Below are 18,487 nucleotides of genomic sequence, written 5' to 3'. Positions count from 1 at the left end.
TTTTGTAGGTTGTAATTCTTTACAGCTTTCTTAAATTCTGTATAGGTGTTGGTTTATTCATAATTTTAAAGTTTATCTGCATAGAGTACACACATCATTATATCATCTATATGATTATGAATTCTTATATTCTTAATTCTGTGTTTTATATTTTTTATTTTTATTTATTTAAAGAACTTTTTTAATGTTTTATTTATTTCTGAGACATACACACACACACACACACACACACACACACACACACACACACACACTATAAGCAGGGGAGGGTCAGAGAGAGAGGGAGACACAGAATCCAAAGCAGGCTCCAGGCTCTGAGCTGTCAGCACAGAGCCTGACATGGGGCTTGAACCCATGAACCCTGAGATCATGACCTGAGCCGAAGTCGGATGCTTAACCGACTGAGCCACCCAGGGCCCCCATATTTTTATTTTTGAGAGAGAGAGAGAGTGAGAGAGAGCACAAGAGGGAAAGGGGCAGAGAGAGAGAGAGGGAGACACAGAATTTGAAGCAGTCTCCAGGCTTGTCAGCACAGAGCTCGACATGGGGCTCAAACCCACAAACCATGAGACAATGACCTGAGCCAAAGTTGGACACTTAACTGAGCCACTCAGGAGGCCCTGTACTTATTTTAGTTTTAAAGAACTAATTCTTTATTTTTCAGTAATTTTTTCTATTTTAGTTTTTTTATCATTATGAATTTCTATCCTAAAGGATTATTGATATCCAAATGATTTTTCTCCTTAGATATGATACTTTAAGTGAAGGAAGTAAAGTGACGAATGAAACTTGCCTGTCTGTGGTATAGGCTCCCTTACTTCTATAAAATTGCCACACTTAACTATAATAGGTAGTTGCTTAAATAGAAATTAAGATTCCAGAATATTGTTGTGACTGACCAGTTACAAGCCATAGCTTTTCCTTCGTTTGCACCATGGTTTCGTTGAAAGGGTATTTTGAAAGTTAGTCCTGTGCAGTGTTGTTGTTGTTGTTGTTGTTTTTAATAAAATTTCCCATTTAGAATATTGGCATCCTTGGGTGGTATCTTTTTAACTTCAGGTATACTAAGTCAACAAAAGCTTGCTTGCATAGGTCATACGTCTCTACTTAAAGATCTTACAGTTCACAGTAAAGTGAGTGGTAGGTGGTTTTTTAAAATTATTTTTGAGAGAGAGAGAGAGATGGATGCAAGCGGAGGAGGGGCAGAGAGAGAGGGAGACACAGAATCTAAAGCAGGCTCTAGTCTCTGAGCTGTCAGCACAGAGCCCCATGTGGGATTCGAACTCACAAACTGCGAGATCATGATCTGAGCCAAAGTCACTCAACCAGCTGAGCTACTTAGGTGCCCTGGTGAGTGGGTTTTTAATACCAGTAACACTTGATTTATTTTTTTGTCATTTTGTTTTATACTAGTTTATTTAGGGGTTCCATTTTCATTCCTCAGTAGATTTTATGTTTTTCTTATATACTCCTTCACTCATTAATTCATTCAATTCTGAGGATTACTGAGTTATGATAAAATTTGTTGACAAGTTCTGGATTTTCTTCAAGAGCTTCATTAATTTCAGTTACTTCTCCTGATAGACGAGAATAGAGCTCACTAGCAGCTTTCACACATTCCAGGAACCATACTCCTCTTGTTTGTTCAATTTTGTCCCAACTTGAGGCAGACTACAGTAAACAACATCTCCCTAAGCTTCCTATACAAAATTACTGATTCCATTGTTCCAGTACCATTTTCATTTGCTGTCCATTCATGTCTGTCTATGAATTTATGCACGGAGAGCAGAGCACAGCCCGTAGGCAGTATCCGGATGGCACTTGCTCTTCCCGGGAACACTTTAGAACATCAAAAATGTGGGAATATAAAACTAAGCTATATTTAGTTAGCATTAATCAATCGATACATTTCTCTTTATTGAAATACTCCTTTTGTATTAATATCATATTTTATTATAAAATGTTTCTTTTATTTTAGACTAAATTTAAGTAATTGTCTTTCTTTGTAGGTATAAGCGTGTCTTTTCAGTTGGAACCCATGCGATTACTACATATAATCCTAATACCTTAGAAGTAACAAATCAGGTAATCATGTTAGAAGCTGTTAGACATGTTTTGAACTCCATTTGAATTTTAAAAGCCAGGATGTGACCCATGATTTCCCTGGCTTGAAATCCATACTTTAGGTTAGAAAAGTCAACTTTGAAGGAGATCGATATGCTTATATAATTCTTGGTGCTCAGTTCCAAAAATAAATAAATAAAAGAGGGTGGTGAGCATTTATTCATTCCTAGGCTCTAAGGAGTATAACTTTCTGATGTTACTTTTGATTGCCATTTCTTTTATGTGAAATTGGTACATTAGTTCATTATAGTCCTAAAAGCGGTATTAATATTATAATAAAGGTATACGTAAATTAAGTTGCAGTGCAGTACATGGAAAATCCTTGTCATGGAAGTAGGATTACTGTTTTTAAGGCAAGACTAGCTTGAATGTGGATAAGTAAACATATTTATATTCCAGTTTATTTTATTTCTAAATCAGACACGTTTTACATGTTCCTTTTTGTTTGTATTAGCACATCTGCAGGTAATCATAAAATTTTATATTCCTCACCTCTTTTCACTTTTATGTATTTTAATTGCTTTGGATTAATGTCAGTAATCATTAAAGTTGGAATACAGATTGGATTTTCTAATTGTTGTCCCTGATAAATGAAAACCTTAAAAAGAATTTGTGTTATAGAATTACTATAAGACATGACATCTTCTAGACCTCTGTATTATTTTGTTATTTAATCAGTTATTGTGAAATTAAAGCAGTAAAGACAGTGTTGTATTTCACCATATTATAGCATCATTTGAAAGAGTTTCTTTTTGTTAGTGGCCTTATGGAGACATTTGCAGCATCAGTCCCGTTGGAAAAGGACAAGGAACAGAATTCAACCTCACATTTCGTAAAGGCAGTGGGAAAAAGTCAGAAACTTTAAAATTTTCTACAGAGCACAGAACAGAACTTCTTACAGAAGCATTGGTAAGAATAGTTCCATGTTAATAAGCTAAATTTCTGGGTTTGTTTTTTTTTTTTTTTTAAAAGAAACAGTTACATTATAGTACAGATACTAATGTTTTGAGTCTCTGACTGCAGTGCTTATTTTTTCTTATTGACTGTTAACTTGATTCGGTGAAACTTTCACTTTCTCTAATAGAAAGCCTGGAAAATCCTATATTTTGAGAGTGTTTAGTCTTTTTAAGCGCATATATAGAGCAAAATAGTCATGTGTTGTATCTATCTTGTTTTTCAGTGAAGTTCCATATCTTTTTTATTGAACAGCCTTAAGTTGTATCTTCAGTAATATTTTTTAGTATTAAGGTTATCAAGTTGGTATTTTACGTGTTTTGGATAGAAAGGACTGAACTGTGAATCTTCCTTACCAGTCGGTTGTCATAAACTATGATTATGTTTTCTCTTTCAGAGATTTAGAACTGATTTTTCAGAAGGAAAAATCACAGGAAGGGCAAGTATTTAACATTTATTAATATCTATTTTTATTTTATCTAATGTTGCCCGTTATGTAGAAATTATTATGTAGAAATCATTCTGTGATCTGTGTGATCCTTTTATGGCAAAGCTGAAGGGAAGAAAGGAATCATCATTAAATGTTTCTGGCACTGTGTGATAGATGAATGTAGTTTAGTAGGAAACCCAAGTAAGAGGAATTATACTTATGACTGTTAATGCTTATGATAAGGAAAAACATCTTCAGGCAGAACTGTGGAGCAATAAAAACAATGCTATACCCACTCAGGTACTTTTTATTCAATACTCTCAAGAGCAATCCTAAGTATCACACTGTGGGTAATATCCCTTGGAACACGCAGTACTTATTTAGTGTAGGGTTTTTCTATTTCAGAGGTATTAAGGTTTTACGAACTTTAGGGTTTATCCAAACTGCCTTATTATATGTTTCTGCACTGTACCTGGCTGCTAGTAAGGCTTTGCATGGTACACTGACATCTTTGAGGAAGTCATGGTTACTTATCAGAATCTTCCTAACTTTCTCAGGTGATCTGTAATCACGTTACAACAGCATTTAAACTAAATCAGAGATTTCTGAGGAGTGGAAATGGGAGTCTATGCTTTTTTTTTTTTCCACTCCCTTGAAATACTGAATTTCTTTCCATGAGAAGGTATTGCTTTTATAACGAGGATATGGGCAGAAAAATGCCTAAACTGATAGCACTTCAGAATTCTGTCTCTTCCAGTAAAAGGCAGGAATTGAATTCTGAGAAGCTGGCAGCACCATCTCCCTGTCTTTTAAGCCCTCATCCTTTCTATGGATGTGCTGCTAGTTTTAGCATCCCAGAAGCCTCCCTGATCTCAAATCAAGCAACTGACTGGCTCAGGACTCATTTAAAATAGATTAATGGCAGTTGGCAAGCTTCTTGTTTCTTGTTCCTTATGAGCCACAGTCAGATTTCTATAAATTACAATTTCTTTCATTTTGGCATTTGAGTTTTCCGTATTCCTCATCTGTTTGGAAAACCATGGCTTCCAAAAGCATACTTTAGATTTTGTTTATAAGCTTCCCCTTATATCAGTTAATTTCAGCACCTTAATATGTTTCAAAACAATGTCACTAAAGATAGTGAACTTAATTTTATATCAGGAATAAATGGCACCTTCCCCTCCCTCATTGCTCTGTTGCCGCACACTCTTTTTTTTTTTTTTTTTTTTTCAAGTGCCCTCCTCCATGCCCATCCCCCCCTCCCCCCCACATCCATCAGTCCTCAGTTTTTGTCAGCATTCAAGAGTCTCTCATGGTTTGCCTCTCTCCCTTTCCCCCACCATTTCCCCCCTTCTTCTTCCGATTGGTCCTCTGTTAAGTTCCTCCTAGTCCTCCTATACGTGCACACATATGATATTTGTCCTTCTCTGCCTCGCACACTCTTGCATAAATGGAATTTGATGCTCAGGCCATCGATTTGAGATATACTCTACATTAGGTCTCTAAGCCTCTCTTAGCCTCTGTAATCCTGAGGGATAATGATGTGTTTCCATCAGCACAGCTCTTTATGGCCATTGATTATCAGCTGGGAGGAATAGAGGCTGTCCTGCAGAGTGGGTTGGGGTACATGAACACGTATAGTTTGGGAAAGCACCACCATTTTCGTGGCTTCCCTTCTTCTGGAGAGGATTGGCACTGCTCCATCCTTTAGTTCAGAATCAAGGTTCTAAATATATTCTTGGGTTAATGCAGGCCCTTTGTTGTTCTGCAGAATTCCTTTTATGGAACGGTAATGTGCATTATGTCATGGATCAGTAGTAGTGCTGAGGGGACTTGATGTCCTGTGTTCCTGAGCCAAACTGAGGCTCATTGCTGGGTTCAGGGTTGGGGTTTTGAAAGAGGTGTTTATTAATGCCTTACTCGCTTTTCTAAACACTTGAAAGACAGTTTCTCTCATTTCAGTATTAGAAATAGTTGTACTCTTTTTTTTTTTTTTAGTTTCTTTTAATGTTTATTTATTAGAGAGAGAGCACGTGAGAGTGAGCAAGTGGGGGAAGGTCAGAGAGAGAGGGAGACATAGAATCAGAAGCAGGCTCCAGGCTCTGACTGTCAGCACAGAGGCTGATGCAGGACTCGAATCCACAACTATGAGATCCTGAGCTGAAGTCTGGTGCTTAACTGACTGAACCACCCAGGCACCCCAGAAATAGTTGTAACTTTTGAGCATCCAATTTACTTTTGCCTTCAGAGTCATGTAACTGACTAGTGCTCCTCTTTATATTGTTGGGTGGAAAAGTGGGTGGTTCAGGGGATAGTCATTTCACATCTGATACTTGGTTATTTTTATTTTCTCTTGCCTCATTTTGTCTTTATTTGAATTATTTTCTCTTGGATCATATTTTGGTTAGCAACCTTGCCTAATGCTTTTTTTTCTTTTTAAGAATAAAGCTGGGTGGTAAATGGATGTTAACAATTCTAATCACTTATTTTTAAAATGTTTTTAAAAAATGTTTATTTTGAGAGACAGAGAGAGAGAGAGAACATGTGTATGCTCACAGGGGAAAGGCAGAGAGAGAGAGAGGGGGAGTGAGAGAATCCCAAGCAGGCTCCATGCTGTCCATGCAGAGCCCATTTCAGGGCTTGATCTCACAAACCATGAGATCATGATCTGAGTTAAAATCAGGAGTTGGACGCTTAACTGACTGAGCCACCCAGTCACCCCTCTCCCATTCTGATAGTAGATACTTTAATTTACAAAGGATGTCATCTAGGTAGAATTTTACTTACTAATGTAATCAAATTTACACCTTTGGTGTGATTAGAAAAATGTAAGGATAAACTGAGGCTTCAGCGTATTTGTGGGTGTAGGAAGAAAATTTGGATTAGTATACTGAACCAGCTCATGTTGTTTAAATTGAATACTGTAACTATTCCAAAATGTAATTTAGCTCTTTTCCATATGTAAGTTGAATTAAAAAAAAAATGTATCAACAAAAGTTGAAGTCTTTTTTTTCCCCAGTAAAAATTTCTGAGTATTTTTTAGGATTTCCTTTTTTTAAACAGATTTGCATAAGACTGACTTAAAATTATTTCACAAAATATTATAATCTGAACTTTAGTTAATTAAAAAAGGACATAGTTTCTTCATTTTGAGTGAACATTCTTACTTAAATACAAGCCTCCAAATAGTTAAAATTAATACGTTTAACAATTTGGCTAGTGGAGATGTCTGGGTGGCTGAGTCATTTAAGTGTCCGACTCTTCTTTCCAGCTCAGGTCATGATCTCACGGTTCATGGTTCGAGCCCTAATGAGGGCTCTGTGCTGGATGTGGAGCCTGTTTAAGATTCTCTCTCTCTCTCTCTCTCTCTCTCTCTCTCTTTTCTCCCTCTGCCTCACCCCTGCTCACACACTCACTCTCACTCTCAAAAAACAAAACCAATTTGGATAGTAGCTCTAAGTATTTATAATATTGTTTAGATTTCTGGTGGTTTTGGCAGTGACATATAATTCTATGTGATTTTATTTTATGGTAAGCTTAAAAATGAACCTAAAAGTAATGCTGATTCTCTCTCTAGAGGTATAACTGCTATAAGCACCACTGGAGCGATACAAGAAAACCTGTTGTTTTAGAAGTCACTCCTGGAGGCTTTGACCAAATTAACCCTGCAACTAACAGAGTCCTCTGTTCCTATGACTATAGAAACATTGAAGGCTTTGTAGACCTCTCCGATTATCAAGGAGGATTTTGTATACTTTATGGAGGATTTAGTAGATTGGTAAGTAGTATTTTTAAAAAGCCATGTAAAAAGAGGCATAACCATATGAAGGAAAGCTGGGTTTTTTTACACTTCCTTTTCAAATTTCACATGTCTTTTGGAAAAAAGTATAATATTAAGAGTACAGGCTTTGTTATCAAAGAGACCTGAGCTTGAATCCCAACTTGGAGCTCTCTAAAGTGACAAGAGTAATATGTGTGTCATAGGTTTTTGTTATTAGGATTCTGTAAGATAATTTATGTAAAATGCTTAGCATAATATGTGGCTTAGTATTCAGTAAATGGTAGTTACAGTTGTTAATTTCATTATATCAGTGTCTTAACGGAAAGATTCAAAGCTTTCTTTGAAAAAGTAATTTAAGATCTTTTGTTTTTATAGTCTTTCCTCCTTTCCCCAGCTGTTTGTAATCTGAAGTCTGCGTATTCATTGAAACTTCAAATTTGGAGTTCATTGCATGTTTTTGTCTTAAATTTCTAAATTCTATGTGAATTGTGAGGTACAGTGGAAGCCACTTAAGATGCTCAGACCCTATTTGTTAATTGGCAATAGACTGAGTTCTAGATGAAGACCATCTTTTTTTTTTTTTTTTAATAAGAAGCATTTTGCCTTCCTTAATTAAATCTCATATCTCAAAGATGAGCACTAGAGTTTCCACAAGGAAAGGCTCAGTTGACCTCACAAGTTTCCTTACTCGTGAGAATTTTAATTTCTATAGATCTCTTAGTGGCCTGGGAACAACTGCTTTATGATTTAGTGTTCTATAGATCCTTCTCTGGGTAGCAGAGCCAGGGCAAGCCTGGAACTTTTTGATAACACAAGAGGCTACAGCGTAGCAGAAAGGAATGATGATTGGGGAGGGGTGCTGAGCTATCTGATGTACAAAATATGTCAGCTCTTCAGTGTTAGAAGCCTTTTTCCCATCGTGGATTTCACTTTTGCCTGGGTGATGGGTACAATTCTAGTGTCCCTCATCTAGGAACACATATCTAGACATTTTGTTACCTCTGAGTCTAGACCCCAAAGATCTAGGCCCAAAGATAAAATTAGGTTCCTTTGCCACCCTAGAGCCGCCTAAAGCCTGTTGTTGAAGTGCCCCATCCAAATGCTTATCTCTTCCATGGACAGTGGAAATTTGTAATGGTTAACCCCTTGTGGAAACCATACCTAATTACAGGAGTGTAGCCTTGCAGACCTTAACGGGACAACTATATCATAGTAATTAAACCGAGCCTTATAGCGTGTAAAGTAAACATTAAGGATAGAATGGTTTGATACTTCCTCAGTTAACCAGCAGTTTTTATTGCTTTCATGGCATCAGGTAGTTTTAGTTTTAATCATCCTTTTTCTAAGCATACTGTACCTTTTAAAAGATGGTAGCTAAAATGACTCAATTTACTATAAATATGATACCATGATAGATTTATTCAGCAAACCCTTATCTGGTACCTTCTGCATACATAGTAACTATTATAAGCAGCTGGGACCTGAACCGCAGTGTGGGACCTGAACTCACAACCCCGAGATCAAGAGTTGCCCACTCAGCCGACTGAGCCAGCCAGTCACCCCTAAAATCAGGTTTTAAAATGTGATCTCAACCAGTGTTAATCAGCAGGGGGGAGGTATTGGCATATGGACAGGACAATTCTTATTTGCATGGCACTCTCCTCTCCTGTCTGTGGCAGCACATTTAGCATTTCTGGTTTCTAGGCATCAAATGCAGATAGCAATACCTTAATCCTTACCTTTGTAAATGTGCTCTTGGAGGTTGATTTGTAATATCCATCAGCCAGTGACTTGTAAACCTGTAAACATTCCTCAAAGTAATCTTCAAGAAAGCCCACTATATAAAAACGTTAAACCAGAGCTACTTTAGTCGAAACTGGGAATCCTACCCACGTAGTACCCACTACCCCCACTGGACTTGGCTGGAGTCTCTGGGACCCCTTTTGGAAGCCCCAGCATTCTGTTTGCCACATGATGATGGGAACAAGACCCTGAAAGTTATGAAGTAATTTCCATTTAGTTAGTTATTTGCAAGACTCTGTATCCCAGACTGTGATTTTAACTTAGTGGTTCAAACAGAACACACAGCTTACTTCCCTTTGATAAGACACACTACCGTTGTTTTTTCTTGAGAATTGCTGCCCTTCCTGTGAATTGATTCAGAATGGTCGCATTATAGTTGTTTTAACCCTGACTTTTCACATTTCAAAATTTGTACAGCATTTATTTGCTTCAGAGCAAAGAGAAGAAATTATCAAAAGTGCAATAGATCATGCTGGCAACTACATAGGTATTTCATTGCGCATCAGAAAAGAACCTTTAGAATTTGAACAATATTTGAATCTTCGCTTTGGAAAATACAGTACTGATGAATCCATCACATCGTTAGCAGAGTTTATAGTCCAAAAAATATCACCTAGGCATTCGGTAAGACTCTATGTTAAAAAAAAGTTTGTTCATCTGATTTTGACCTTTTTCTTTAATAACTTTTTAATGTTTCAATTTTGTTTGAAGGAGCCTGTAAAACGAGTTCTAGCACTTACAGAAACCTGTTTAGTAGAACGTGATCCAGCGACATATAATATTGCAACTCTGAAGCCTTTAGGAGAAGTAAGTTTGAGATTTAAGTGAGCTTAAGTGAGATTTCTTCCTGTTGATAAATTAGGATGATATTTTATTTTAGTATTTTTTCATGTCTAACGAATGGAAAATAAGGAGAACCTATTTAATATTTCACATTATTTATTGTACTTAGAACAGTGACTTACAAAATTTGGTTTTCAAGTATACAACAAATAGAACTTTGTATTCGGTAATGTATGACAGTCTGAGACTTTTAAGCAGCTTTTAAATTCTGATCCTGTAAAGTTTTTTAAATATGGGCTTTTGTAAGCTAAAAGGGATTGTCTGTAGTTCTTCTAAGGAAATATCATAAAACTACCATTTGTTCAACTTGTTTTTTTGTTTTCACTAGGTATTTGCATTGGTTTGTGACTCAGAAAATCCACAGCTTTTTTCAATTGAGTTTATAAAAGGGCAAATACGGAAATATTCTTCAACAGAGAGGTATTTTCTTTAATTTATCCAGCTTTTGAGATCCTAGTATGTGCAAGGCAGAATGTTCCATCAAAAAGGAAAAACAAAGAGTTATGATCTAGATCTTTAAACTCGTATAACTTTGGAAAGGCAGCATTATTTTGTTGCATATTTAAAATAACAATTCACTGGGGTACCTGTGTGGCTCAATCAGTTAAGCATCAACTTAGGCTCGGGTCATGATCTCATGGCTTGAGAGGTTGAGCCCTGTGTCGGGCTCTGTGCATCAAGCTTGGAGCCTACTTGAGATTCTGTGTCTCTGTCTCTGTCTCTCTCTTCTGTCTGTCCCTCCCCCACCCACACTCTGTCTCTCAAAAATAAATAAACATTAAAAAATAATAGTAGGGGCACCTGACTGGCTCAGTTGGTTGAGTGTCTGACTGCGACTCAGGTAATGGTCTCGCGGTCCATGGATTAGAGCCCCATGTTGGGCTCTGTGCTGACAGCTCCGAGCCTGGAGCCTGCTTCAAATTCTGTGTCTCCCTCTCTTTCTACCTCTCCCCTGCTCGTGCTCTGTCTCGTGCTCTGTCTGTCTCCATTTCTCAAAAATGAATAAATATTAAAAATAATAATAATAAATAATGACGATCCAGTTTTCAAATTTCTAAAAAGAATAAAAATGGTGTTTTGATTTTAAATGAAATGATGAAAATAAAGTGTATTTCTGTAACTTATGCTTTTAAATAAAGTATTTTAAATTATCACCTTTCACTTTTTGTTGTTAAATTGTTTGAATAATAGCAGCAAGTTACTTTAAATTTGCTCTTACCTTAGGTTTTTATAAGTTAGCATCATTAGGCTACTTACTAATTTTCCAGTGTGATAAGCCTGATTATATTACTGTGACTTGGCTGTTGCTGTGAAAACCTGTGAGATGCTATAGCTCATCAACTCCTTCTGTAAGGTGAAGAACTTGAATGCTATCTGTACTGTGAATGACTCACACTCACTTCATATACTAAGTCATTGTCATGGTATTCACGGCTTTTATATTCCAGGCAGTTCTTTTATGCTGTTTAAAAAGATGGAGACTGAATCTCTTTTTAAAGCGTAGTTGAAACGGTTTCGGTACATTTTGCCACTGTTCACAATGCAGCCTTATTGAAGTCCTGTCACTTCCTGTAGTATGACCAGTAACTTTTTTTTTTTTTTTTTTTTTTTTTTTTTTTTTTTTTGGAAAGCTTTTTATCTAAGTTCAACAAAAATGACATTTGAAGCAAAAAGGTGGTATTTTTTCCTGTCTTGAATTCAAGGAAGAGAACTTCGGGGGGGGCGGGGGGAAAGTGCACATGTTCTAATCAGGGGAGGGATCTCAGCATTTACAGTTTGTCATGTGCTTTATGTACAGTACATTGATCCTGGTCCCTATGAAGGGATCCCAATAAAGTTTATATGCAAAAAGTAAAGCAATTTCTTTGTGACTTTGGATTAGGAAAATCTTTCATTTGTTCATTCGTTCTTTTTATTTTGAGAGCAAAAGGGTGTAAGTGTAAGTGCATGCAAATGGGAAGGGGCATAGAGAGAAGAGAGAGAAAATCCCAAGCAGGCTCCACACTGTCAGCACAGAGCCTGACACAGAGCTCCATCCCCCAAATTGTGAGATCATGATTTGAGCTGAAACCAAGTCAGACGCTTAACCAACTCAACCACCCAGGTGCCCGAGGAAAAGGTTTCTTAGATACAGTACCAAATACATAATTCATAAAAGTCTGAGTAATTAGACTTTTTCAAAATTTAAAACTTTGACCCCATTAAGAAAAGGACAAGACAAGCCACAGACAGGGAGAAAATATTTGGAAAACATAGTTAATAAAAGATTTGCTCCTAGAATATATAAAGAACTCTTTTAACTCCATACTAACCCCAATAAATAGGCAAAGTATTCAAATAGACACCTCACCAGATAAAATACATGAATGGTAAATAAACACATGAAAGGATCATGATTTATTGAGGAAAAGTAAAACCTACATGTGCACTAAAATGGATAATATCAAAAAGGCTGTTAGTGCCAATTGTTGGCAAGCATGTGAATTCTCATACATTGCTGGTGGGAGAATGTAGTCATAAACTTTTGAAAAATAGTTGAGCAATTTCTTAAACATAAAGTTGTCATATCACCAAACAGTTCTACTCCTGGGTGTCTACCTCAAGAGAAATGAAAACATATGCCCACATAAAACTTGTATGTGAATGTTTACAATAACATTACTTCTAATAGCTAAGAATAGAAACCAATGATAAATGTATCACCTGGTGAATAAGTAGGCAAACATGTTGAGTATTCATATAGTGGAATACTATCAATAAAAAGGACTGAACCTTAAAAATATGTGATCTATAAAATAAGACACAAAAAGCTACATACTATACTATTCTGTTTATATGAATTTTTAATAGACTATTTTTTAGAGCATTTTGAGGTTTATAGTAAAATTGAGCCAAAGTTCTAGAGATTTCTCATGTACCTCCTACAGTCTGTCTCCTGCCTTCTAAGTAGCAGAGCCTTCCCCTTTACCAGCATCCCCTACCAGAGTGATACATGTGTAAAAATTGATGAACCTACAGGTTGGAACAAATATATAATGATATTTGTCTACTATTATAGTACCATGCAGACTTTTCACTGCCCTAAAAATCTCCACAGATTGTCTCTAGCAGTAAAATACTTTGGATTAGGAAATCCTAATCCTAATGCCTCACTAATTTCATCTCTCCCTCCCCCTCATCTTTTTACTGTCTTCCAAAGTTCCGCTTTTTCTATAGTGTCATAGTTAGAATTGTACAGTATGTAGGTTTTTCAGATTGGCTTCTTTCATTTTCTCCATGTCTTTTCATTCCTGAATAGCTCATTTCTTTTAACACTTAATAATCCATTGTCTGGACATACCATGGTTTATTTATACATTTGCTTACTGAAAGACCTCGTGGTTTCTTCCATTAAAGCTGCTATAAAAATCTGAGTGCTGGTTTTGTGTGGATGTAAGTTTTCATCTTTTGTGTAAGTACTAAGGAGTGTGATCACTGGATCATATGGTAAGAGGATGTTGAGTTTTGTAAGAAACTGCCAAACTGTCTTTCAGAAGTGACTGTGAATTTTATATTCCGGCTAGCAGTGAATGAGTCTTCCTGTTGCTCCATACCAGCATTTGGTATTGTTGGTATTCAGTTTTGGCCATTCTAGTAAGTGTGTGGTGTCATCTTGTTTCAGTGTGCATTTCCCTGATGACCTATATGTTGAGTACCTTCTCGTATGTTTATTTGCCATCTGTATCATTTTTGGTGAGGTGTCGGTCTATTAGGACTTTGGATCATATTTTAATTGAGTTGTTTGTCTTTTTGTTGACTTTAAGAGGACTTTGGATCATTTTGGATAATGGACCTTTATCAGATAGGGCTTTTATAAATATTTTTTCCCAGCCTGTGGCTTTCTTTTTCATTCTCTTGATGAAGTTATTTGAAAAAGCAAAACTAAATAGATAGAAAATAAGTGGTTGCCTGGAGGCTGGGGAGCCTTTTGCAAATGGATACAAGGAAGTTTTTGGGGGTGATGGAAGTATGCCACAATGGATAGGTGCACATTTGTATAAATTTACCAAGGTTTTATTTATTCATTCATTCAGAAAAATGTTTTTATTATTTATTTAAGTTCAAGTGAATAAACATACAGTGTAGTCTTGGTTTCAGGAGTAGAACTTGGTAATTCATCTCTTACATATGATACCCAGTGCCCATCCCAAAAAGTGCCCTTCTTTTTGGTGTGTGTGTGTGTGTGTGTGTGTGTTATCTTTTTTTTAAAAAATAGTTTATTGTCAAGTTGGTTTCCATGTAACACCCAGTGCTCATCCGCACAAGTGCCCTCCTCCATGCCCATCACCCTCCCTTATTTATTTATTTATTTAATTTATTTAGAAAGGGCATGAGTGAGCAAGGGGCAGAGAGAGATAATTCCCACAAGGGACAGAGAGAAAGAGAAGCGGGGCTTGTGTTTCACCCAAAGCAGGGCTCCTGTTTTACCCTAAGTGGGGCTTTACTTACCTAGAACAGGGCTCGAACTCTCTTGATCCAGGGCTCGTGCTCACCTGATTCGGGGTTTAAACTCACGAACTGTGAGATCATGACCTGAGCCAAAGTCAGATGCTTAATGACTGAGCCACCCAGGTACCCCTTTACTAATTCCTAAGCTGTACATTTTAATTGGATGAATTTTTTATTTGTAAGTTGTATCTTGGTGAAACTGTTCTTAAAAATCTTAAAACAAAAATGTTATATTTACAGTGCTTGTACAAGATATTTGACTGCAAAGTGCAGAGCTAGTATTGGAACTCCAGGCTCTTTCTTTTGTGCTTCTCCTTGGACTTGGAGTGCCCTCCCTGAGCAGGTTATCTGTTAAAGGGCCTATGCTGTATTCTGAGTCAAAATTGCCCTTAATTATCAATCCTAAAATCTTTTTATTTTTTTTACCTTGCTTAGAGATTCCTTATTAGCAAGTTTGTTGGATGGAGTAAGAGCCTCTGGTAACAGAGATGTTTGTGTAAAAATGACAACAACTCATAAAGGTCAGCGATGGGGGTTACTCAGCATGCCTGTAGATGAGGAAGTGGAGAGCCTTCATCTCAGATTTTTGGCCACACCTCCAAGTAAGTATTGATTTAAGTGTAATTGCATTTCCGTCTATCTACTTAATAATTTAAAAACTACGAATGCAAACTTCTGAATCTTTTTGAACCTTTTCATCTTACAGATGGCAACTTTGCGGATGCTGTATTCAGGTTCAACGCTAATATTTCATATAGTGGAGTTCTGCATGCAGTAACGCAGGATGTAAGATGAATTGTATTATAATTTGTTCATTGTCGTTAACTTTTGGTGTGGAAACTTTTTTGAACCATTCTTCCTTTACCTAGGGCCTCTTCTCAGAAAACAAAGAAAAATTGATCAATAATGCCATAACAGCATTATTGTCCCAAGAGGGAGATGTTGTTGCTTCAAATGCAGAACTTGAGAGTCAGTTTCAGGCTGTGAGGAGGCTTGTGGCTTCCAAAGCTGGTTTTCTGGCCTTCACTCAGCTTCCAAAGTAAGTTGTCTTTGAACTTTTTTTTAGAGAATACAAATAACTCTCCCTCTCCCTCTCTGTTTGCCCCTCCCCCGCAGACATTGTTTCTCAAAGTAAATAAATATACTTGAAAAATAAATAAAATACATACTTGGCTGGGGCACCTGGGTGACTCAGTGGTTGAACATCTGACTGTTGAGCTTGGCTCAGGTCATGATCTCATGGTTGGTAGGATTAATCCCTGCACTGGGCTCTGTGCCAGCAGCATAGGGCCTACTTGGGATTCATTCATTCTCTCTCTCTCTCTATCTCCCCCTCCTCCTCCATTCTCTCTCACCCCCCTTTCCCTCTCTCTGCTCTGTCCCCACTTAGGCTCTCTATCTCTCTTTCTCAAGATAAAATATGTACTTGCCGAATGCAGTATAAACTTAAAAAAAAAACTTATTATGTTACATTAAACAATAAAATAATGCTCTAATATTGTTATTAAGTGCCTTTTTTTTTTGTTCGACAAGGTTTCGGGAACGTCTAGGAGTAAAGGTAGTAAAAGCACTCAAGAGGAGCAACAATGGAGTAATCCATGCAGCTGTTGATATGCTCTGTGCCCTCATGTGTGTAAGTAGTGGTTTTTAAAAGGAGACTGGTTTTTCTTAAGTTGATTGATGATTTAAATTTACACAAACCTAGATTTTCATTGTACCAATTAATTTTACTGTTTCCTTATTTCCTAAATTGTCCTCATAGTCACTTATTTAAATAAATGTGTTTTTTTAGCACATCCTATAAACCAGACACTGTGCTATCTACTAGAAATACAAAGTTCCTTCCTTCCTTGAAACGGCTAACAGTCTAGTAAAGTAGGCATATGTGTATAGTCTAAAGTAGTAGATAGAGGTCACCCGATCCCTAAAAAGCAGCACTCAGTTTTGGTTTTGTGGGGAGGAAAAGAAAAGATTCTAGAACAGTTTTTCTGGAAGATGTTACACTTGATCTCAGTCTTAAAGGATAGACAAGTATTTTCCCTCTGTGAGGTGCCTTTCCTGGGAAATGCTATAGCATATACAAAGGCATGTTCGAGACACAGCACATAATTGAAATGGTCATGAAGCATGTATGTGTGTGGGATTAGGAGTTAAAGTTAGAGATGTATGTAGAGAAAATTATTAGGAGCCTTTGTATCAGACAAAGAAGCTAGATTTGTATCCTTTAGTAAGGAGCAACCTGAAAGGTTTTTCAGCAGAGGAGCATAATATTAGATTTGAACCTCTGAAAGCCCATTGATGGTATGTGTAGACTATATAAGAGGTAAAGTTAGAGGCAGGTAGACTAAATATGTAACAAATACGATGAAGTAGGATGGGGCTAAAGAAGGCACATTTGATGGCTGAAGATAAAGGTCTAACTTGGTGGCAGTTTGTATGGGAGGAGAAGCAATGAGTTGTTCAGCATAACTTTGAAGTTCTTGATTAACTTTAATGTTGTATATAGCAGTGGGACTTTATATCTCATATAAAGTGCTGTAGGCAAGCTCACTGATATAGAATAAACTTAAGTAATCACTTATATAAAGTCTTATATTTATTCCCCAAAGTGAATTTTCTATCTTTACTCCATTAAAAGAATTAGTGGGATAACTAGAACATAAACTACTGTAATGTGAAATAAGCACATTAGGTTTTGGCTGTATAATTTTTTTTTTTTTTTACATGAATTAGCTCATTTAAGCTTCATGATGGTCCTGTGAGCTGAGTTCTATTAATGCCACTTGGTGAGGAAAGGGAAACTCAGAGTTAGAGCAATTAACCTTGCCTTCAGGCAGCTGTAGTCAGTAGCAAAGTTAGGGTTGGATCTTTACTCCTAATCCTCATGCTAGAATCCGTTTTCCATTCTCCTTTATTCCATTAGTCAAAGGGACAAAGAAGTACTGCTGCTCATTTAGTACCTGCTTTTAAATGCTATTTAAAAATATAAGTAAATAAATGCTAAGTTTTATCATTTTAAATTTAAATTATAAAATTGGGAGAGAAGAAATGGGTGCCATCTGCCTTTTAAGGAGGAGACCTAGACTTTTGAGAGAGTGCCTGGTGCAGTACTCGCTGCGGATACTCAGGTTCATTATCTGTGAAGCCTCCTCAGGCCCTGGGGGAAATCATCACTTGCTTGCTTGTCTTATCACGAGTTTCCTTTCTGCCTTCAATCTTAAAGGCTGTGGTTTTTAATTGTTTTAGTATTTAATGAATACTCTCTATAAATGATTTTTGTGCGATGCCAGCATGTGGGGTTGCTCATGAATTATCACTGTTGTTAATCAATAGCCCATGCATGATGACTATGACTTAAGACAAGAACAGCTGAACAAAGCTTCTCTTCTCTCTTCAAAGAAGTTTCTGGAAAACTTACTGGAGAAATTTAATTCCCATGTGGTAAGTTCTAATTAAATTTGTCTTAATGAGAAATACCATACATTATTGATAGGTGTTTAGACAGTTCTTTTTTATTTATTTTTTCTAAGTTCATTTATATTGAGAGAGAATGTGCACAAGTGCATGCATGCACGGGAGTGGCAGAGAGAGAGAGAGAGAGAGGGCGAATCCTAAGCGGGAGGCTTGGACTCATGAACTGTGAGATCTTGACCTGAGCCAAATCAAGAACTGGATGCTTTTAACTGATTCAGCTACCCAGGCGCCCTGGACAGGTCTTTCTTTAATTGTAGCTCTCAGCTTTGGTCAGTGTTGGTCATACACATTTTGGTCAGCTTGGTTACTCACTAATAGTAAATAAAATATTTTGTTTTAGGACTGTACCCATTCATCTGAGAAGAGTAAGTTGCAAGACTTTAGATTTTCTCAAAGATACTCAAGACTTTTTTTCTTTCTCTTTAATAATATCATGAAATAAGCTGTTTAAAAAAATTAAGTTAAATCTTCTCAGTCACTGGTAACAGTTTTGGAGATGGGCAATCTGTAACATCTGGAAGGCACAAATTTTCAGAGTTTTGTAAGTTTTGTCAAGACTGCTTTTTATATGAATATTATACATACTAAAC

The 18,487-nt window shown here is 36.7% G+C and overlaps 1 protein-coding gene across 3 annotated transcripts in view; it reads left to right on the top strand.

Moving 5' to 3' along the window:
- The window catches only part of DNAJC13 (DnaJ heat shock protein family (Hsp40) member C13), a 127,035-nt gene that overhangs the window by 33,560 nt on the left and 74,988 nt on the right, over positions 1–18,487 (top strand). For all 3 annotated transcript variants that reach the window (XM_039243842.1, XM_039243843.1, XM_039243841.1), the window contains exons 3-14: positions 2,010–2,085; positions 2,884–3,033; positions 3,476–3,517; positions 7,086–7,286; positions 9,510–9,716; positions 9,804–9,899; positions 10,264–10,355; positions 14,859–15,025; positions 15,130–15,209; positions 15,293–15,462; positions 15,957–16,056; positions 17,757–17,864. In XM_039243842.1, the coding sequence (XP_039099773.1) occupies positions 2,010–2,085; positions 2,884–3,033; positions 3,476–3,517; positions 7,086–7,286; positions 9,510–9,716; positions 9,804–9,899; positions 10,264–10,355; positions 14,859–15,025; positions 15,130–15,209; positions 15,293–15,462; positions 15,957–16,056; positions 17,757–17,864 (1,489 nt within the window). The remainder of the gene's footprint in view (positions 1–2,009; positions 2,086–2,883; positions 3,034–3,475; positions 3,518–7,085; positions 7,287–9,509; positions 9,717–9,803; positions 9,900–10,263; positions 10,356–14,858; positions 15,026–15,129; positions 15,210–15,292; positions 15,463–15,956; positions 16,057–17,756; positions 17,865–18,487) is intronic.

This window comes from Hyaena hyaena, unplaced genomic scaffold, assembly GCF_003009895.1.
Source record: "Hyaena hyaena isolate Hyena2069 unplaced genomic scaffold, ASM300989v1 scaffold_234, whole genome shotgun sequence".
NCBI lineage: Eukaryota > Metazoa > Chordata > Mammalia > Carnivora > Hyaenidae > Hyaena > Hyaena hyaena.
This window is presented reverse-complemented; position numbering and strand designations above follow the sequence as displayed.